Genomic DNA, 21,752 nt, shown 5'->3' on the forward strand with positions numbered 1-21,752 from the left:
CACTCATGCCCAGTAACACCCCATATACTGATCCCAAGTCTATATTGGTCCTTGTGTTATATGCAATGCCAATTTGAGTGTCAGATCAAATGATGGAGTCTATGTTAGCACTGAGCTACTCCTATCACTCCACCTCCTGAGATGGTTGTGGCTGGGTAGGTTGCAGTATGTGGCTGCGTGAAAGCAGGAAATCACAAAGTGACTGATCAGGGTGAGGGACGGGGTTTGGTGGTTCAAAAGTATAAGAAGCATGGCCACTCCACCTTCAGCTTGTTCATCAAGCCAGACACCAGTTATGAGCATGAGCTGGGTGTTGAGGACAGGCATCGAGCAGGGCAATACCATCACTCGCAGAGACAGAGAGAGACACACACAAATGAGAGAAACACAGAGAGAGAGAGAGAGAGAGAGATGGGGGGAGAGAGAGAGAAATGGGGAGGGAAGGGGGGGGAGAGAGAGAGAGAGAGAGAGAGAGAGAGAGAGAGAGACACAAATGAGAGAAACAGAGAGAGAGAGAGAGATGGGGGGGAGAGGGAGAGAGAGAGACGGGGGTGGGGGGGGGCGAAGACAGAGACACAGAGAGACAGAGAGAGATTTCACAAACATTACTTCCTTGATGTCAGAATGGTGAAGAGCTCACTACAATAAAAAAAACACTCGCACATTATGATTTACCACTGTGCCAAACCTTACAAAAAGGGTAAAGTTTACTTGCATAAATCACCCAAGTTCCTGACCAAATAACCTCCAATGCCCAATACAGATTTGTATTTACTAAATGAAATGCAGTTAACCATCTCTGAATTCTTAATTGGTCAATGTTAAGTGTACTGGTCAACAATTAATCTGCAGAAGATTCAACATCAGCTTTACTGCCCACACCCCCATCCTTTTCATTCTTGCTACATAACAGTAACCAATGCATTAAACAAAAAAACTCAGTGGAGTGAGTCACCTTGAAAAGCATTGTATGATGGGCTAATGGATGACAGGGGTCATTTCAAATGTGTCAGTTGGCTCTGCCAGACATTTATTTAAATACTCATTCATGAATGAATCTGTCTGACTTTAGGATTCATATGATCCTAAAGGTTTAAGGCAAGTGGAAAACTGTATTTTGAAATGTATAGCCAGAGTGTTTTACTGTAAGTGACTGTGCATGTGCTGCAAACCAATTATAAATGAACTAATTTGTATATTCATAAGTGTATATCTCAGAAGAGTGCACATTACAAACACAGATTCAACACCTGGGAGCATAAACATGCATAAATTACAAAGACAAATCTCTTAAAACAATGTCTGATCGGCTGCAGCCAATGCTAGATCTTATTCTACTTGTCTTTCAGGTTATAGAGTGAACCGTCAAATGGCAAAAAGCCAGTGCATGACGGTGAACCACAGTAGCACAGTTTCGGTGTACCAGTCTCTCCATTGGGCCCTTCTTCAGTTGAAACTCTCTTCTCAAGGTTGTTGAACTTTCCAGAATAGTCATATGTCAGCTCCTGCCCAGCTGCGATATTACAAGCTGCAAAAAGAGCCAACCTTGGAACCATTGAGCTGACACGAACAGGAACCATGTAGAGATTAGGACCACAAGAATGATTGAGGAATCGGCCAACATTGCCAACGTGGGTAGGGTCGATGTACGTCTCTAGTATTTCTCCATTGCTCAGATATTCTCTCACAGCTATGATATAGTTCATGTCACCAGAACGTTGGGATCGAGTTCGCCTGCCAGCTTCGGGAGAACTGATGACTTCACCCCCATACTCGCACACAAACCTCCCTGTCTTAATTGGTTCCAAAGTGCGAAGGCCCCATCCTTTCCTGGAAGACTTGAACACCTGCAGTTTAAAAGCGAGGCCCCTCTGGACTACCCTGTTCTTACAAGCCTCACCACACTTGCACATAATGTTACACTCAAACACCGGCCTCGAGTAGCCCATCTCCTCCTGAAAGTCAACAAGGCACAGGTCATCATCATAAGCTCCAATGTAGCGCTGTAGACAAATGCACGTGTCCTGTTCACAGGCAGAGGTCAGGCACTCGCAACCTGGGAGGGTTATTTCAGTGGGATCACAACCTTCTCCAGGTCCAGCCACATTTTCTGGTGTGTACTGCAAGACAAACATAGAACAGCCTGAGAAGAGATTTACGCCAGACAGTGCTGTGCTGTGTCTGTCTCCTTCAGGAGGAACGGCACCTACTGTATCCTCTCCTAAGTTCAGACTTGACTAATAAAAGGATAAAAATCAGTTAATTGACAAGTTCCTTTTTCAATAGAAAAGATTTACTGATAAAAGTGGAATACTCTATAAGTTGTTTGTTTTTTAATGTTCAGAAGCAAAAATAATGGTTTTGTACAAAGCTTTGCATGTTTAAATGCTACTTAAATGCAACTAAGATTATATACAGTCATGCCCAGGAGTTCAGCAACCCAGGTACTAGAGTGAAGGACAGATAGCATGTGCTTTTGATGGAATACTGGTCAAAGTATTACTCCCTCTTGTCTGAACCTTCTGTAAGAGGTATTTTCTGCACAAACAAGAAAAGACAGTACAACATATAAAAAAAGGATTCCAAAATAGTTACAAACTTCACCAAACACAAAAGATGATCAACAAAAACACAAAGTATCTCATTGCACAATTCATCACTAGCACCTCCTGACCTAAGCAGCAAAGTTCACTCCTTCACTTGAATGTAAAGGTTATAGTTGTGTGACCAAGGCAGCATTAGATTCCAGATTACAGAGACTTCATTACCCATTTCTAAATATGGATCCCACCGTCTCTCAAGAAGGACTTAATAATCTTAGCCTTAATTAACTTATGTAAATATGGCTTTCAGATAAATGCCCTTCGTCTGTCCCGGTTGGTCCCTGGGCTCTATACAATTCTCCACATCTATTAAATGAAGCGTGAAAAGCAGGCCAGGCATGCTAACTCCATAGACCATGTCCCTTTCTTCGAATAGGGAGAAACTGAAGGGAAAAAAAAAGAGGAAATGATGGATTAGGATAAATCCAAATGCCCAAGCACACATTTATATCATGAAAATATACTGAGCGATGTAGAAATTGCTTTTAAAAAGAGCATAATTGATCTGGTACAGTGGATAGCAGAGGTTACATTCTTTTAAAAACTGCACCCAAGCAAATCTAGTATAAATAAATACTTAAAAATTCACTCACATCTCTCACGCTGCTGTTAAATCAAGAAATTGTAGCAGGATTGTAACCAGCTTCTCAATGGGTTGGTTTAAAATAATGATTTTGGACATTATTGGCAAGCCCACGTTTACTGTTTTTTAATAAATTTGGATTTATTATTGCCACATGTACTTCAGTGTAGTGAAAAGCATGGTTTTGCAAGCTGCACAGGCAAATCATACTGCAGAAAGTGCATTAGAGTAATCGAACAGAGTGAGGAATACAATGTTACGGCCACAGAGAAGGTTGCGCAATCAGCAAGATCAACATTAAATTTAAAATTTGAGAGGTCTGTTCAGAAGTCTAATAACAGCAGGGAAGAAGCTGTTCTTGAATCTGTTCATATATGTGTGTTAAAGCTTTTGTATCTTCTGTCCAACGGAAAGGGTGGAAGGGTCTTTGATGATGTTGGCTGACTTAAGTCACCAGGAATTGTAAATGGAGTCAGTGGATGGAAGGCTGGCTTGTGTGATGGACTGTGCTGTGTTCACAACTCTGTAGTTTGTTATGGTCCTGGGCAGAGCAGCTGCTGCACCAAGCTGTGATGCACCCAGATAGGATGCTTTCTATGATGCATCTACAAAAATTGATGAGAGTCTTTATGGACATGCTGAATTTCCTTCCCCTCTGAGGATGGTGTGCATTTTGGAGGTATCTTAGTAATGGACTAGCTTTTCAGTCAACTTCAGAGGGCAGTTAGAAGTCCCAACTATGTTGGTGTGAGCCTGGAGTCTCACATGGGTTGGACAGCAGCTTTCCATCCCCATAGGACATCAGCAATGCAGCTGAGTATTTGTAACAGCTTCAGACTCACTTATTACAGATACCTCTCCCTTGATTCAAATTCTTAAGCTGTCACGATGGGATATGAACTCCTGTTCACTGGATTATTAGTTGACTAATACACATAACCACCACACTGCTCCAACTTCATTTCCAAAACCTCAAAATAGTAGGAAGGTCAAACCTGGGATCTACGCTGTCACCAGGAAATTACGTGGGCTCCAAAGGGAAGTTCAACACTTATCTAAGAAAAAAAGACAACATTCGTTTTGGGAAATAGGAGCTAAATGAGGGCAACGTGGCGGTTCAGTGATTAGCACTGCTGCCTCACAGCGCCAGGGACCCAGGTTCGATTCCACCCTTGGATGGCTGTGGAGTTTGTATCTTCTCCCAGGATCTGCATGAGTTTCCTCCGGGTGTTCCAGTTTCCTCCCAAATTCCAAAGATTTGCAAGTCAGGTGGACTAGCGATGGTGAATTGCCCATTGTGTCCAAGAATGTGCAGGCCATGAGGATTAGTCATGGGAAATGCAGGAGTACAGGAATAGGATAGGGGCCTGGGTCAGGGTGGGCTGTCCTATGGAGGGTTGGTGTGGACTCGATGGACCAAATGGTCTGCTTCCACACTGTATGGATTCCATGTGAATGAATTGCACTCACTACTGCATTTATAAATGGTGCAAAAACAATTAGGAATTAATATAAGAATTAAAATAATGTATCAAGAACTATGACCACTTTAACATAATCCCAAGTTTCATATAAATTCTGCAATTTTGATGATAGTAAAACCAACAACTATGATCTTATCAGCTTTGTAATGTAAAATTAATCTTTAACTAATGCACAGGTACCACTTTAATATGAATGTTTTGTTTCTTTTAATGAATTATACTTTTGTTGAGAGATATAATAATCCTTTAAAACACTGTGATATCCTTTGTTTCAACATCAATGTTACTTGCGTGCCATTTTTCTTATCATGGTATTGTGATGTACCCCTCAGTACCATAGAAATGACACAGCACAGAAGGGACCATTTGGCCCATTTTGTCCATGCCAATCCAAAGACACCCCAAATCCAAAGACACCCAGATGCCCTTTCTAATCTCATCTTCCCGCACACTGCCCATAGCCCTGCAGCTTATTCCACTTACGGTATAGATCCAGATATATTTTAAAAGGGTTTCTCTGCCCAAAACCACCAATTCAGGTAGTAAGTTCCAGATACCCACTACCCTCTGTGTCAAAAGATTTTCCGCACGTCCCTTCTAATCCTTCTGCCACTTAGTTTGAATCTATGACCCCTTTTTTAAAACTCTCTGCCAAGGGAAATAAATTTCTCCTGTCTCTACCCCTCACAATGACACCCCTAAGCCTTCTCTGTTTCAAGGAAACCAACCCAAACTCTCCAAACTCTTCTTGTAGCTACAATTCTCTAGCCCTTTCCAGTAAATCTTCTCTGCACATTCTCCAGAGCAACTACATGCTACTTGTAATGTGGTGACCAGAACCGTACACAATCGGCCACAACCATGTATATTTTCTGGGTAGAATGTCACTATGGTGTGAACTAAGTGGATGCTGACACGTGCAGCTTCTGACCTGTCGAGGAGCCATGGTCGGTCTGCCTCCTCACACATCCCATCTTCAATCAGTTCTCACCTTCGTAAAAACTGAATAAATATCTGCTCATGCAGTTTACATTCACCATTCGATGACGATCTAGCCGATCCAGTGGAATTTATATTGAAGGGAGATCACAAATCTGATTTCTACTTGAGATCCCAAGACTTTGGATATAAAAAAATCACCAGATCCCAATGAACAAATAGGATTGTGAGCCCAGTTCAACACTGGATCACTGTAGTCGATAGGGGTTCAGATGATGCTGTAAGAGGAGCTTTGGTGAATTTCTACACTGACTCTTGGAGTTGGTACACGCTACTACCTCTGTGTATCAATGATGAAGACAGTAAATACTTATGGAGGTAGTGCCCATCTAGTGGGCAGCTTTGTCCCTCGTGGGGTTCTTTCAGTACCTTGCCTGATATGGTCAGGAGTGTTCGGGGCAAGGAGCTGGACTGCCATGTAAAGGTAAAGTCAGTATAACCCTATCAGGCCACAGGGCTGCCCTCTCATTAGAAAGGGACGAATGGTGGTGGTTTAACCTGAAGGCAAAGGGAGGAGGTTGAGAAGAAGAGTCCCTCAGCCAGTGCAGGAAGTGACCCCACGCTGTTGGCATCACACTGTATTGCAAACCATTCAATCTGCAGCTGGATGGTAAATGGTAGACTAATATTGAAGGCTTGTGAGGAATTTATCACTTATACATGTGTTTCAGCTTCAGTGTTTGGGTGTCTATATAATGCTGTTGCCCTTTGAGGGGACTTGAAACCCCATTCATCACAGAACAAACCACTTACTCTACCCACTTCTAATGTGATCGCAACCATTTTCATCTGAATTACACACTTGCTATGTACAGGACAATGGAAGTGGCAGCAAATCCCCCTTCAACAGTGAGTTCAGGCTCCATTTCTTCATGTTGGGTAAACCCCTCTCTCTCTCAACCCCGTAGGCTTCACATATCCCAAAGTCCCCATCCAACCTGCCAATGGAATCTACAACTGACCCCTTTACCCCATCTCACCAAGCCATTGGAAAATCAAGTAGATATGCCAAGTCTGGTACTGCATTAATTTGATTTGATTTATTGTAGTCACATGTACCTAAGTAGAGTGAAAAGCTTTGTTTTGTGAGCTGTGCAGGCAGATCATAACAAACAAGGACAAATAGATCACAGGGTGCTCAGAAGGAGCAAGGCATACAAGATTACAGCCACACAGGAGGTGGGCAAACCAAAATCAACATTACCAAGACCAAGATAATTTGTAATTAGATAGGTCCATTCAGCAATCTAATAACAGCAAGGTTAAAGGTGGTCTTGAACCTGTTGCCGCGTGTTTGAGTCTCTGTATCTTCTGCCTGACAGAAGAGGTTGGAAAAGAGCATTACCAGGGTGCAATGTGTCTTTGATGATGTTGGCAGCCTTTCTGCGGCAATGAGCTGTGTAAATGCACTCCATGAATGGGAGGTTGGCTTCTGTTATAGTCTGGGCTACGCATACAACGTTCTGTAGTTTCTTAGTCCTGGGCAGAGCAGTTTCTGTACCAGTCTGTAATGCACCCAGTTAGAATGTTTTCTATAGTTCAGCTGTAAAACATGGTGAGGGTCCTGACGGACATGCTGAATTTCCTAAGTCACCTTAGGAAAACCTGGCATTGTTGAGCCTCCTTGACCATTGCATCTACACAGGAGGTCCAGGACAGATTGTCGGTTATCGTCATTCTTAGGAACTTGACACTCCCCAACCCTCTCCACCTCAGTTCAGTCGATGTAGATACAGTCGGTTCTGCTAGAACGTGTGTTTCTTCAACATGAATTGTCTTTAACGCGATTGAAGAATTTAGACCGTTATTTGCAGAACGTGAACTTCCCTTATCTGTATTGGTGATTTTCTTACAACGTGGGAATGGAACTGTCGCGTTATATCAGAACAAACTGTAGGAGCATGGAAGCTTGCTATCAATGGAGGACAATCCCAGTCCCACCATCCTCCACATGACTGCCTTCCATGACACGCTCTATTGTCTCTCCCCTTCAACTCTTATATACTGAATTTCCCCCTTCAGTTCTGTCATCCCCTCTGCATCCCAGTATTCTACCTCCAATCCTCACAATTTAGTTGCCCACATTCCCTCCCACAGCACTGCCACCACCTCCCAATAGCACTGCCTAGAATTGACAGCCCCCAGACAGACCGTGATCCATCAGCTCCTTGAATGACTTAGCCAGGCACCCCCAAACAATGAGTGACCAGACCCACGTCTGTACATCTCCCTGACTGTGTTCCTGTAAATCCTCCAAATGATTGCACTGGATCCGAAGGGCTGACCACAACACAATCTTGATGCTTGGAATGTATTTGGAGAATGGAACCTGCTGTTCCTGATGTCAAGATAGGCCTTTCTACAAACCCACCGACTCCCACAGCTACCTGGATTACACCTCTTCCCACCCTATCTCTTGCAAAAATGCCATCCCGTATTCCCAATTCCTCCGCCTCCGCCGTATCTGCTCCCAGGAGGACCAGTTCCACCATAGAACACACCAGATGGCCTCCTTCTTTCGAGACCGCAATTTCCCTTCCCACGTGGTTAAAGATGCCCTCCAACGCATCTTGTCCACATCCCGCACCTCCGCCCCCTCCAACCGCAACAAGGACAGAACATCCCTGGTGCTCACCTTCCACCCTACCAACCTTCGCATAAACCAAATCATCCGCCGACATTTCCGCCACCTCCAAACAGGCCCCACCACCGGGGATATATTTCCCTCCCCACCCCTCTCCGCCTTCCGCAAAGACCGCTCCCTCCGTGACTACCTGGTCAGGTCCACGCCCCCCTACAACCCACCCTCCCATCCTGGCACTTTCCCCTGCCACCGCAGGAACTGTAAAACCTGTGCCCACACCTCCTCCCAAGGCCCTAAAGGAGCCTTCCACATCCATCAAAGTTTTACCTGCACATCCACTAATATCATTTATTGTATGCGTTGCTCCCGATGCGGTCTCCTCTACATCGGGGAGACTGGGCGCCTCCTAGCAGAGCGCTTCAGGGAACATCTCCGAGACACCCGCACCAATCAACCAAACCGCCCCGTGGCCCAACATTTCAACTCCCCCTCCCACTCTGCCGAGGATATGGAGGTGATGGGCCTCCTCCACCGCCGCTCCCTCACCACCAGATGCATGGAAGAAGAACGCCTCATCTTCCGCCTCGGAACACTTCAACCCCAGGGCATCAATGTGGACTTCAACAGCTTCCTCATTTCCCCTTCCCCCACCTCATCCTAGTTTCTAACCTCCAGCTCAACCTTGTCTCCTTGACTTGTCCGGACTTGTCCGACCCGCCTAGCTCCTTTTCCACCTATCCACTCCACCCTCTCCTCCCTGACCTATCACCTTCATCTCCTCCCCCACTGACCTATTGTACTCTATGCTACTCTCTCCCCACCCCCACCCTCCTCTAGCTTATCTCTCCATGCTTCAGGCTCTCTGCCTTTATTCCTGATGAAGGGCTTTTGCCCAAAACGTCGATGTTGCCTGTCCTCGGATTTTGCCTGTCCTCGGATGCTGCCTGAACTGCTGTGCTCTTCCAGCACCACTAATCCAGAATCTGGTTTCCAGCATCTGCAGTCATTGTTTTTACCTTGCTTTACTTCCCACAGTCCACATCATTCAGGGCCTGGGATTATTCTGCCCTAGAGTGACAGACGTAGAATTATACAGAACAGAAGGAGGACAATCAACCCATCATGTGTGTGCCAGATCTTTGAAGGAGTTATCCAGTTAGTCCTACATTCTCACATTTTCCCCAACAAACATTTCTGTAGCATGTGTATATTTAATTCCCTTTTGAAAGTTATGCATGAATCCAGAATTTCAAAATGTATCTAAAGTGCTGGATTCTTACCGTTCTTTTAGAGTTATAACAAGGATGATAGAAGATAGCAAATAGGCTCAAAAGAAAACTCACTGCTGGGGACTATTAAGTGCAATCAAATTGGGAAACCAGATTCCTCAAACTATCACTAAGTACTCTACTTTTGTCCTATAGAGCAGCATTAAATAATCAAAGAATTATGTGATTGGTGACATAAAAATACATTGGATTCAGCAGTTAACCACAAAAAACAGGAATGAATTATTTTGTTGATGGTGAATGTTTAAATGATTATTTAGTGAGGTATTAATGCCAGTCTGAACGTTCATGTGTCCAGTCTGTCTGCAGTATGTCCATGTGGGGTTATTAGGTAGGGCGTCCTAAGAGTTTCCAATAGCATTGATATAGTGTCCTGACCAATATCTGTGCCTCAACTCGAACAGATGATCAGATCTGCTATTACATCGCTGTTTGTGAGATCTTGTTGCATGCTAACATGCTTCCTACACCATACCAAAAGTACTTCCTTGATTATAAAACACTTTGGAATGTCCTGGCTTCATGAAGGATGGTTTACAATTACAAGTCTTGTTTCTGTTGCATGCCTAAGTTTAACAGTTGCTGCAAGCTGCTTTGTGATAGATGAAGCATTTGGCTGAGAAAGCGAGAACACAAAAATCTTCACACTCGAGCTGACCTGGAACGGAAGACTTCTCCTGTCACAGTTCTTGGAAGAAAAATGCAATTCAGTGTCAATGAACTGAAGCCAGCATAAGTTCATTTCACTCCTTCGACTCACTATTCAAGCTTCTCATAATTTCCACATTTAATTTTCTGTTTTCCACAATTCTTTTATTATTAGTAAATGCTTTTTGATATTTTACACCTCCACTTGCATTATCCGATTGTTATTTTCTTTTAGGGATTAAAGTCTCTGTGTTATTCTGTCCTCAAGCAGCCAGCTCCATGCCCTGTGGTCATATAAGTTAACATGACTAATGCTGCTGTCTGGATCCAACAGGATGCTATGAGTGGTCGATTGACAGTTTAGATGCTGTACTTGAAGTGCTACGTCATTGCTAATGTAAGTGTGGTTTGTGCCTTCAGATATCATCTATGATATGACCTACAAGTTGCCAGAAGGAACGATCAATTAGCATCAAAATCCACTGAGTCCACAAGAAATTCAGGACACAGAAACTAAAGCTCTTCAGACATTAAAGACATTACAGCACAGGAGGCCATTTGGTCCATCCTCCTGTGCTGGTTCTTTGAAAATCTAACTGATAGGAACTTACAACATTGCATGTATTAGCCTGGACTGAAGATCGGTTAACACACAGAACAGAGAGCCAGGATTCATGGGTCTCTTCCAGAATAATGGAGTGCCACAAGGATCAATCCTAAATTATCAACTTGAAGGAGGGGGCAGAGTGAAATGTACCAAATTTGCTGGCACCACAAAAGTAGTGCGACAGCATGCTGTGATGAAGGCAAAAGGAATCTGCAAGGGGATATGGATACATTGAGTGAGTGGGCAAAAACTTGGCAGATGGAGTTTAATGTAGGAATGGGTGAGGTCATGCTCTTTGGGAGGAAGAATCAGAAAGCAGGCTATTATTTAAATGAAAAAAATACTCCGAAGAAGTGCAGCACAAACGTGTCTAGCTGCATGAAACACAAAGTTAGCATGTAGATGCAACACGTAATTAAGAAAGCAAATGGAATTTTGGACTGTTATTGCTAGGGGCTTAGAGTTTTACAGGCAAAGTACAAAGTATAGGATATTGGTAAGGTTATAGCTGGGAGTACTGTATACAGTTTTGGTTCCCTATATTTTAAAGAAAGTGTACATTGGAGGCTGTTAAAAAGAGATTCACGGGGCTTTGAAGGGGTTGATTATCAAAAACGGCTGAACAGGTTAAGCCTTTATTCCTTACAGTTTAGAAGAATGATTGAAACATCTGAAGAATGCCAGAGAAACTCAGTAGATCTGGCAGTACAATGGAGAGAAATTGAGTTAATGTTTTGAGTCTGGTAAACCTGCTAAGAGGGGCTCGGACATGATAGATGTTGATAAGCATGTTTTCGCTGGTGTGGAGTTGGTGTGGGGGTCTCAAACTCTGGGACAAAGGGACATTCATGTAAAACTGAAATGCAAAGGATTGTCTCGCCCCCACCCCCAACAATACAGTGATTATCTGGAATTCTCTAGCTCAGAGAGTTGCGAAGTCTAGATAAAGTATTGGGGAGCAGGTAGGCAGAGTTTTGAAATATCAGGGAATTGACAGCTGTGCTGAGCTGATGTGACAGAACAGTTGGGGTCTTGTTGAATAGCAGGGCAGGTTTCAGGGGCTTATTCCTGTTTCTTACAAATAGTCCGTCCCATTCTCCTGCTCTCTTCCCATAGTCCTGCAAGTTATGCTTTTTCAGGGACATGGGACATAGAACATAGAACGTTACTTCGCAGTACAGGCCCTTCAGCCCTCGATGTTGTGCCAACCTGTGGAACCAATCTGAAGCCCATCCAACCTACACTATTCCATTTTCATCCATATGTTTATCCAATGACCATTTATATGCCCTTAAAGTTGGCAAGTCTACTACTGTTGCAGGCAGGGCGCTCTGCATCCCTACTACTCTGTGTATAGAAATTACCTCTGACATCTGTCCTATATCTATAACCCCTCAATTTAAAGCTATGTCCCCTCATGCCAGCCATCACAATCCCAGGGAAAAGGCCATCACTGTCCAACCTATTTAATCCTCTGATTATCTCGATTAAGTCACCTCTCAACCTTCTTCTCTCTGAAGAAAACAGCCTCAAGTTCCTCAGCCTTTCCTCCACACCAGGCAACATTAGTAAATCTCCTTAGAACCCTTTCTAAGGTTCTACATCCTTCCAAAAGTGCGGTGACCAGAACCGTACGCAACACTCTAAGTGTAGCCGCACCAGAGTTTTGTACAGCTGCAGCATGGACAGTATATGTAAAACAACCTCAATTTTGTATTTTCACTTAACTCAGTATCACTCCCTTTGGCTTTTGTTTCATGAAATCTTGTGTTATTTCATGTCTTCAGCTAGTAGGGCCTGGCAAAGTATGCTTAAGGCCAACTGGAACCGGGGGAACACGTATTAATTATATTTATTGTAAGGGATTGTTGGGTGAGAAGCGAGTTTATAAATTAGGGGAGTGAGTGATCAATATGTTGGGAGTTTCGTGATGTGTGTATTGATGTAAAGCTCTGAGTAGAACAGTATATGCCTGGACACTTGCTTATCCAACCTTTAACCTCTGATGTCTCTTCTGCACTTTCATCCCATCAGACCTCCCCTTTAGATTTTCCTGCTCCCTTAACGGTTTTTCTGCAAAGCCAGCAGTGGTGCTTGCAAGAGCTCTTTTAGGAGGTTCCAGCAGGGTTGAGGAACCTTGTGTAGCAGGTACAGTCCTTCAGATGGGGGGGGGGGGGGGGGGGGGTGGATCTGTAACCCACTCGTTTCATTCAGCCAATATTAAAAGGTCTGGTTTACAAAAATGCCATGCACCAACAAAACAGTCAAGTAATCCTCTAGCTCCTTGCTGTTTGTGCTGTGAGCCAAATATATGTCACATTTGCTTACTTAAGACTGACTGTACTTCAAATTAATTTATTGTTTTGAATCCCTATGGGATGACCCAGGAGATGTGAGATGTGAGTGCTTCCAAGCAGTTTTTTTGCAGTGCAGCACCACCTGCTGTTCTACTTTCATTATTTTTCAATCAATGAGCCTAAAGCTGTTTCGGGTCTTTGACATGTATCTTTCTGTACAGTCACTAGGAGTTACGTTGCTCAGAATAACCCAGATGTATTCTAAATAAAACAAAGTTTTAATTGATGTCAAAGTTGTCTCTTAATTTTTTTTCCTCTTCCTTACTAAATGAAGTGGGGGTGCCGGTGTTGGACTGGGGTGGACAAAGTTAAAATCACACAACACCAGGTTATAGTCAACAGATTTATTTGGAAGTACTAGCTTTCCAGAGCGCCGCACCTTCATCAGGTAACTAGTGCGGCAGGATCAAATGAAGCTCAGCTTAGTTTTTTTTTAAAAAGACTGTTTTGCCACTTCCCCTCCCCCTCCTCCATCCAGTCCCCATCCCCACCAGGTAAATGTTAACCACAGTTTTCCATCTTATGTCAACCTGCAGCCTGCACCCAAGCAACATAAACTCAGCAGTTGGCAGGCTGCCAGGGTAAGCTTGATCTACGATATGTTCCAACAAGCCATTCATTGACTACATCATAGTTAACATCAGCTTCACATTCCCTGCTTCTGTACAGGGCACGTGTTAATTTGTCAACAGCTCAAAAACTCTGGGAACCCAATGTCATTATTAGCTTGTTATTGACACTTCAGTGTATGAGATTTTGCACCATCGTGTGGCTGAAATCTGTATTGCACCAACATTGCACAACTCATCTTTGCTAAGAGCCCCTCTACAAATTAGGATCAAAACAAACATGCTGTAATCCTTAAAATTTCCTTTTAATTACTCCAGTTACTGCTTTACCAATGTTTTGGAGCATCTCATCACCATCGAACCTCATGCCCACCTCTCCCAATTCAAATCCTTTCAATCCTTCCTCACCCTCTCCAAAAGGACTAGCCACACCATCCTCCATGCCTATCCTTCAATTCAGTCCCTTAGTCTGATGATAGTGAAAGCTCAGCCTGGAACTGTGCACCTTCTCTAGCCTGCCTGCCTTTCCAAATCCCTCATCTGACCTGTCACTAGGACAATTGTTGACAGAAGCATCCTAACTCAACCTGACTTCTGGTGCAAGCTTCCACCATCTTGTCTGCACCCTGTAATCACCGTGCTGGCTTCCAAAGCACAACCAATAAAATCTCCATTTCATCCAGAACTCCGTCACTCACACCCTGTACCATACAAAGTCCTGCTCACCAACAACTCACTGGTTCCTTAAAATATACAAATTATGAGCAGGAGTAAGTAATTCGACCTCAAGTCTGCTCCCTCATTTAGTAAGGATACAATCATGTGTGATGTGACTGAAGCCTCAACTCCACTTTCTGGTCTACAGTCTCATTCTTCAAAAACTCCAGTGGATACAGGCCCAATCTGTCCAACCATTCCTGATAAGGTAATCCCTCCACCATCCCAGGAAACAGGCAAACGTAACCTCTCTGAACTGATTCTAATACTATTATATCCTTTCTGACATAAGCAGACCAAAGTGGTACTCCAGATGCAGTGGATCCACTTATATCAATACAATTGTTGTATAACTTCTGTGTTACGACATGGGGTAAACCTTCCTGCTTAGTTTAAAGCAGCAACACAGAAAAGATTTATCCCATGCAGTACCCTGTGAAAATTCAATAAGCCAAGAACTAGTTGAAGTAAAAATTAACTTTATTTCTTAAAGCATAACAGAGAATTAATTAATTAACAACTATTTACAACTCCTTCCTCCAACCTATCTTTTACCTTCCCTTCTATAATACTAGTCCAATAAACACCCAATTAAGATTTACAAAACAACACTTCTTATCTCAAAACCAGGCAGCTTTTGGTTCTCCTCTGTACTCCTGTCATCTTTTCCAGGCAGTCTTTACATGTTGGTAGCTTGGCAGTTCTCCTCTCAACTTTTCAATTTTCCCCAGTCTTATTACCCCCCCCCCCCCCCCCCCCCAAAAGCATAAGATTGTGTCATTGGCTTTTAAAAGGTAGTCAATAAACTCAATTCAAACTTAACGGAAGGTGGGTATTTTGGGGTATAATTTAAACTGATTGGCCGAATTTGAATTTATTTTTGTCTCCAAGCAACCAGCTAATCGAGTTGTTCAACCAAATGTTACATTATTTCTTTTTTCAGAACACTTGGTGTTGTCAGGTAGTTTTTGCTAGCTTTTAACTCTCTTAAAAGATACAGTACACCCATACCTTCATAACTTCTGCTTTTATAATCCATTTACTTTGTGCTAAATGTCAACGTTCCATTGACCTATGATAATGGGGAGACAATAGTGCAATTGGACTCATAATCCAGAGGCCTACGACGGAATTTGAACTGTATGAAGAAACTTGGGAATATAAAGCTAATCCCATGAAATTATCATAAAAATCCACCTCATTCATTGCCATCCTTTAGAAATAGAAATCTGCCATCCTACCTGACCTACATGTGACTCCAGACAGACAGCATTGTCATTGACAATTAACTCCCCCTGAAAAACCCACTTAATCAGATCAAGGGCAATGAATGGTGGCCTTGCCAGCAATGCCCAGACCTAACAAAAGAATAAAGATTAAAATCTGACATTTCATTTGCCTCCTTGCGGTGTAGTGGCTCAACTTCAGAATGTTGTCTTATATGGCAGACCCCTCAGTCTCACCTGCTATCTCTGCTAACATTGTACCCCCACATGAACACTCCACTCTTTTGTTACAATCCCATATGATACCAAGTCAGATCGCAAAATGAAATCTAGCTTGACAGATCATAGTTATATTTTATTATAGTTAACTTGGTGGTCAGTCACTGAAATACTGAAACCAAGGACGCTACAGGATTTCTTCACTGAACAGAAGATTATGATGAAAAAGAAGAAATATGTAAAGACAACAAGCTATATATGGATAGACAGTAAGTTATAAAGATCTTAAGGCAGACACATCTATCTATATCTGCTATAGAAAATCAAATTTGAAGAAATTAACCCTCCACATCAAGTCTTTACGCCCCATTTAAACTGATTTCCCCCAGTTTCTGTTCTGTGAACTGTAGAGCCTTCTTGCACAAAAGACAACATGAACAGTCTTCTCGCAAAACTAAGAGCTTAAATTTTCTCAGCTTTTAATAACCTGCAGGTGTCCAAATCAATAGAGTATTTGGTTAGAAGTTTCACTACATTCCTACTGTCATAACAAGGTATCTTGACAAGGTAAGGATGCTGTGAGCATTCAGATAAGAGCTAAGTGAATGAACACTTAGCAAGTGAGGCAGCCCAGAGATCCAAAATAGTCAAATTCATGAGCTGGATCTCTGTACCTGCACACAAAGTATCCTTGCAGCAATTTTTCAATGCTAGATTCTGGAGCATCCTGCAATGCAGACTTCAACTTATTAAGCGAATGGGTTAGTAAGCGAGAGTTGACATGAGAATACTATCAGATATGAATCTCCGTGGAGGAGAGATACACGTGGCTGGTGCCCATGGATCAGGCACTGAGATTCTGTTGCATGGTGGCCAACACAGAACCTCTTCACAGCCAGTAGTCAGAGGAAGCTATTAAATACCCACACTGACCTCCATGTTAAGAATTCTTCGTGTCCAGCTTGCTCATGGTGGGTAATAGGATAGTAAGCTGACAACCTACCCATGGTAAGCCAAAGTTCTGGACTGGCAACTCTGGGTTACCCAAACCTGTGCAGACTTATCATATGACCACATTATTATTTGGAGCAAAGTTAGACAAGGCTGGAGCATGAAATCATGAGCAGCTATCATTCAGCATTGAGTATCTTTCTATGAAAGAAATGCTCATATCCTGCAAGTTAAAACTTGAGAGAAAGTTAAAAAAAAATTTGGTGATTGAAGGACAAACAGGCTGAGCTTTCACCTGATGGATGACTGGAACAATTCAAGACAAGGCAAAGAAAAGCACTGTCTTCTGTGCAATAAGGGGTAATGATGTAATGGAGTCATAGAGTCCTACAGCACAGAGACAGGCCCTTAGGCCCAGACTGGTCCGTGCCAACCAAAATGTCCATCCACACTAACCCCACTTCCCTGCACTTGGCCCATATCCGTATAATCCTTTCCTATCCTTGTATTTGTCCAAATGCCTTTTAAATGTGGTCAATGTAGCCACGTCAACCACTTCTGCTGGCAGCTCATTCCTTATGCTCACCACCCTCTGTGGAAAATATTTGCCCCTCTGATTCCCTTTGATTCTTTCCCCTCTAACATAAACTGAAGCTCTCTAGACCTCGATTCCCCAACCCTGGGAAAAAGACTGAGTACATTCACCCTATCCATTGCCTCTCATGACCTTATACAACTTTATGAGGTTGCCCCTCAGTCTCCTATGCTTTGGAGAACCGTGCACCTAAACTTCAGTGTCCCTCTGTTCCACTCCACTCCTTAAGGCCCTATTATTCACCACGAAACTCCTACCTTGATTTGACTTTCCAAAGTGCAAGAGCTCACATTTATCTATAATTAAACTTCATTCGCCATTTTTCAGCTTACTTCCCAGCTGATCAGGGTCCTGCTGCAATTTCTGATAACCTTCCTCACTGTCCACGATACTGCCTATTCTAGTGTCATCAGCAAACGTACTAATCATGCCTTGTACATTCTCATCCAAATAATTGATATAGGCAACAAACAGCAATGGGCACTCCAATAGTCACTACCCTCAGCTTCCTACCATGAAGCCAACTGTGTATCCAATTTGCCAGCTCCCTCTGGATTCCATGCAATCTAACCTTCCAGCGTAGCCAACCACAGGAAATCTTTTCAAAGGCCTTACTGAAATCCAGATAGATAGTTGGGCCACAAGAATTGCCCTCCCACTCATGCATCTGTTTCTCTCACTGAAGCTGTAGAGATCAGTGGCTCAGTGGTTACTACTCTTGCCTCACAGCACCAGGGACCCTGTTTGATTCCAGCCTCAGGTGACTGTCTGTGTGGAGTTTGCACATTCTCCCAGTGTCTGTGTGGGTTTCCTCCAGGTGCTCCGGTTTCATCCCACAGTACACAGATGCGCAGGTTAGGTGATTTGGCCATGCTAAATTGCCCATAGTATTCAGGGATGTGTAGGTTAGGTGCATTATTCACGGGAATGGGTCTGGGTGGGTTACTCTTCGGAGGGTCGGTGTGAACTTGTTGGGCCAAATGGCCTGTTTCCACATTGTAGGGATTCTATGATTCTATGCTCTGGGGCAAAACAGGTTCAACTGGATTGATGCAATGGCAGACAGTATCAGACTTGAATAAAGACAGCATGCTACACAAAAAAGGATTCTTGAATTTATTCCAAGCTAACTCCCAATATTTTCCAAGCCTTTTACTGTACAATGATAGAATCCCTACACAGCATGGAAGCGAGCCATTTGACCCATTGAGTCTACACCCACCCTCTGAAGAGCATCCCACACAGACCCACCTCATCCCTGTAACCCTGCATTTCCCATGGCTAATCCACTTACCCTGCATAACCCTGGAGACAATTTAGCATGGGCGTTCTAACCTACACACCTGTGGATTGTGGGAGGAAACCAGAGCACCCAGTGGAAATTCTTACAGACACAGGAAGGATATGCAAACCCCTCACAGTTGCCCGAGGGTGGAATCGAACTGAAGTCTGAGGCACTGTGAGGCTAGCCACAGAGCCACCATGCTGCCACAAATGATTATGCCATTCTCGGTGTGAACAAATTGAACCAAAGATGTTTTTCCACATACTTACTCCATTTGTACTTATTTTTAAACAGAGTATGTTTAGACCATAAGACATAGGAGCAGAAATCAGGCCATTCAGCCCATCAAGTCTGCTCCACCATTCAATCATGGTTAATAAGTTTCTCAACCCCATTCTCCTGCTTTCTCCCCGTAACCCTTGATTCCCTTGACAATCAAGAACCTATTGTTTGCAGGCACACCAGGTTATATCGGGGATCCTTTGGTTCAAAGGTCCACTTGACGCAAGTTTGAGGGCATAAAGCCTGCAATTCAACAATTTCCTGTAACAGCTTCTGTAACTATATCTAATATACTTTGAGCAGTATGATGTCAACCAGGTAACATCTAGGTCACACTATTAATAAACTTACAGAATAGCCATGTCTAATTGTCAAATTAATTTTAAATGTGAGGTACTACAATACATAAATCATTTCTTATTTGGAAAGTAAAATTCTAAATTTGTGAAATACTGAGAAAGTTAGTGGTGCTGAGGTGGAGATGGTCGAGAGCTTCAAATTCCTTGGAGTACTATCACCAACGATCTGTCGTGGTCCATTCACGTGAACGCTACAGTAGAGTAAACACACCAACACCTCTACTTCCTCAGAAGGCTAAGGAAATTTGGCATGTCCACAATAACACATCGATAAAAATTAATCAGGGTCAATGTTAAATTCTCTGTCTCTGGACATTAATTTAATGTTAGAGGGTTAAACTACACTGTCTTTCTCCAAGAAGCTGAACATTCTGGAAGTGGGGTGGGGATGGGGAAGATGACATTCTGTCTCACAGACAGCATGCAGGAACATGGGTGAGTATCCATTGTAATCCACACTTCACGTGGGCAGCCATTTACTACTATTCTACTGCTATTATCAAATTAAACTCTCACTCAGTCCCTTCCATTCAGAAATGCTTTCATAGCCAATCAAATTTGTGTGATCATCCTCCGAAGCTAGGACATATTACACCTATATGGTCTTCGAAATCAGGAATCAGGAAATCGTTTGCATAATGATTCCCTGGGATTAGGGCATTTACATTTACATTATCTCAGTGAATGATCTCATCCTACCACTGTACCTGGGTAACATGCAGTTATGGGGGGTAGTGGCCACAGTACCTGCGAGCATTACCAACTGACCTGTATAAAGGGGATGTGTTTCCTTCGTTTGGGGCCTCTTTTGACTTGACTTTGCATGCCTGTGAAGGGGGTCACTTAGCTTGTACAAGCTTTAATAAACTTTAACTGTTTGCAGAAGGTGGTGTGCGCGAATTGCATCTCGTGTGTGAAACCTCGGAAAAAGAACCTAACAGAAGCACCATAGAAAGCATCCTATCCAGATTCATCACAGCTTGGCATGGTAACTGTGCTGCCCAAGGCCACAACAAGTTATGAGAGTTGTGAACATTGCCCAGTCCATCATGAAAAACAGCCTTCCCTCTACTGGCTCTGCCTCTACTTCCTGCTTTCTTGGAAACACAGTCAACACAATCAAAGACCCCTCCCACCCCAGTTAAAAACCATTCCACTCTCTTCCATTAGGCAGAAGATATAAAAGTTTGAAAACATCTACCAACAGACTAAAGAACAGCTTCTTCCCTGTTGTTATCAGATTAATGAATGGACCTCATATATTAGAGGTGATCTTTTGCTGCACCTTCTCTGCAGCTATAACACTATATTCTGCATCCTATTATATTACCTTGATGTATTTATGTAAGGTTTGATTTACCTGGATAGAACACAATACTTTTTACTGTAACTTGGTACACGTGAAAATAATAAATCAAACCAAAGATTTTGATTAATGTCGCTACCTGACTCAGAAGGCCTGGGTTTATAACCCACCTGCTCCAGAGGTACAACATGACATCTCTGAACAGGTTGATTAGGTATTAAGTTCAAGTCTCAGAATGTTCCTGAATACCTAAACTATTTTCAGTTTTGATTAACTGCTGGCCCATTTACACTGTTCCCAGCCCTCGGGAAAGAGAACTGGTCTGTGTTCACACTGCAGTCTAAGTGTGACCACGGTTAGGTTACCTTCTCTTCTGACTGTGTTCGACTTTGCAGTGTAGGCTTTGCAGAGATCCTAACATTTGCAAACTTTAATTGGCACTTCGGTTAGAATTGGGGTCAACTGCACAGTCGATGAGACACACATTACAACCACACAAAGCAACATGACCTCTGCACTCACGGGGGTTACACCAGGTTAAAACTCAAGTTAACAATTCTGTTGATGTGTGGAGGGCTACAGTAGTTCTGTAAATTAAACGCTGCTGTACCTGCAAGGGGGGCAAACAGTCGTCGTCCACTTCATTCAGGACTGACACTGGCAGGTTCTCCAGGCCGCAGCACACATCAAAACTCAGCAGACGGCCTGAGTGAGGGGCCTGGGTACTGGCAGCGGTCATTGCCTAGGTGGGCACACTGGGCTAGTGATTTCCAGCTTGGGCTCCTTGCTCTTCTCCTCTGGGAATCTCGGCCGCTGGCGAATACACTGTGTCCATTTTCCACACAGAGTGGTTACAATGTATCCCCTTCAAACCCTGTCCCCACCCGCTACACCCTGCACAACCATTGGTAACCTGGCGCGTCAGTCATCCTATCCTCCTATCGGATGTTCGGTACGCATGTCAATCAGACAAAAGGGCGGAGCCTCCTATTAAAGGGACAGCGTCAGGCTGAACTTGAGTGGGAAAGACAAAGTTCGTCTCGTCTTTTCACGTCCATGGGACGCCCTTTCTAAAATACTATTTTTGAA

General features: G+C 43.3%; 1 protein-coding gene across 1 annotated transcript; it reads right to left on the reverse strand.

Annotated features, from left to right (window-relative positions):
* Positions 1 to 658: 658 nt before the first annotated feature.
* setmar (SET domain and mariner transposase fusion gene) lies at positions 659 to 21,535 on the reverse strand. The gene is made up of 2 exons (XM_043708553.2): positions 21,274 to 21,535; positions 659 to 2,120 (listed from the first exon to the last, which is right to left on the reverse strand). The coding sequence occupies exons 1-2, from the start codon at positions 21,400 to 21,402 to the stop codon at positions 1,335 to 1,337; spliced, it is 915 nt and encodes a 304-aa protein (XP_043564488.1). The 5' UTR covers positions 21,403 to 21,535; the 3' UTR covers positions 659 to 1,334.
* Positions 21,536 to 21,752: the final 217 nt, after the last annotated feature.

The sequence above is a fragment of the Chiloscyllium plagiosum genome, unplaced genomic scaffold, assembly GCF_037043375.1.
Source record: "Chiloscyllium plagiosum isolate Xiang-an unplaced genomic scaffold, Cpla_swu_hap1 HiC_scaffold_14, whole genome shotgun sequence".
In the NCBI taxonomy this organism is placed as follows: Eukaryota; Metazoa; Chordata; class Chondrichthyes; order Orectolobiformes; family Hemiscylliidae; genus Chiloscyllium; species Chiloscyllium plagiosum.

Excerpts from the sequence above, each read along its gene's own strand:
- setmar (XM_043708553.2), bottom strand. The coding sequence starts at position 21,402 with ATGACCGCTGCCAGTACCCAGGCCCCTCACTCAGGCCGTCTGCTGAGT. Across the intron at positions 2,121-21,273 it reads ACTGTTTGCCCCCCTTGCAG|TACACACCAGAAAATGTGGC; the intron begins GTACAGCAGCGT and ends TTTGTCTTGCAG.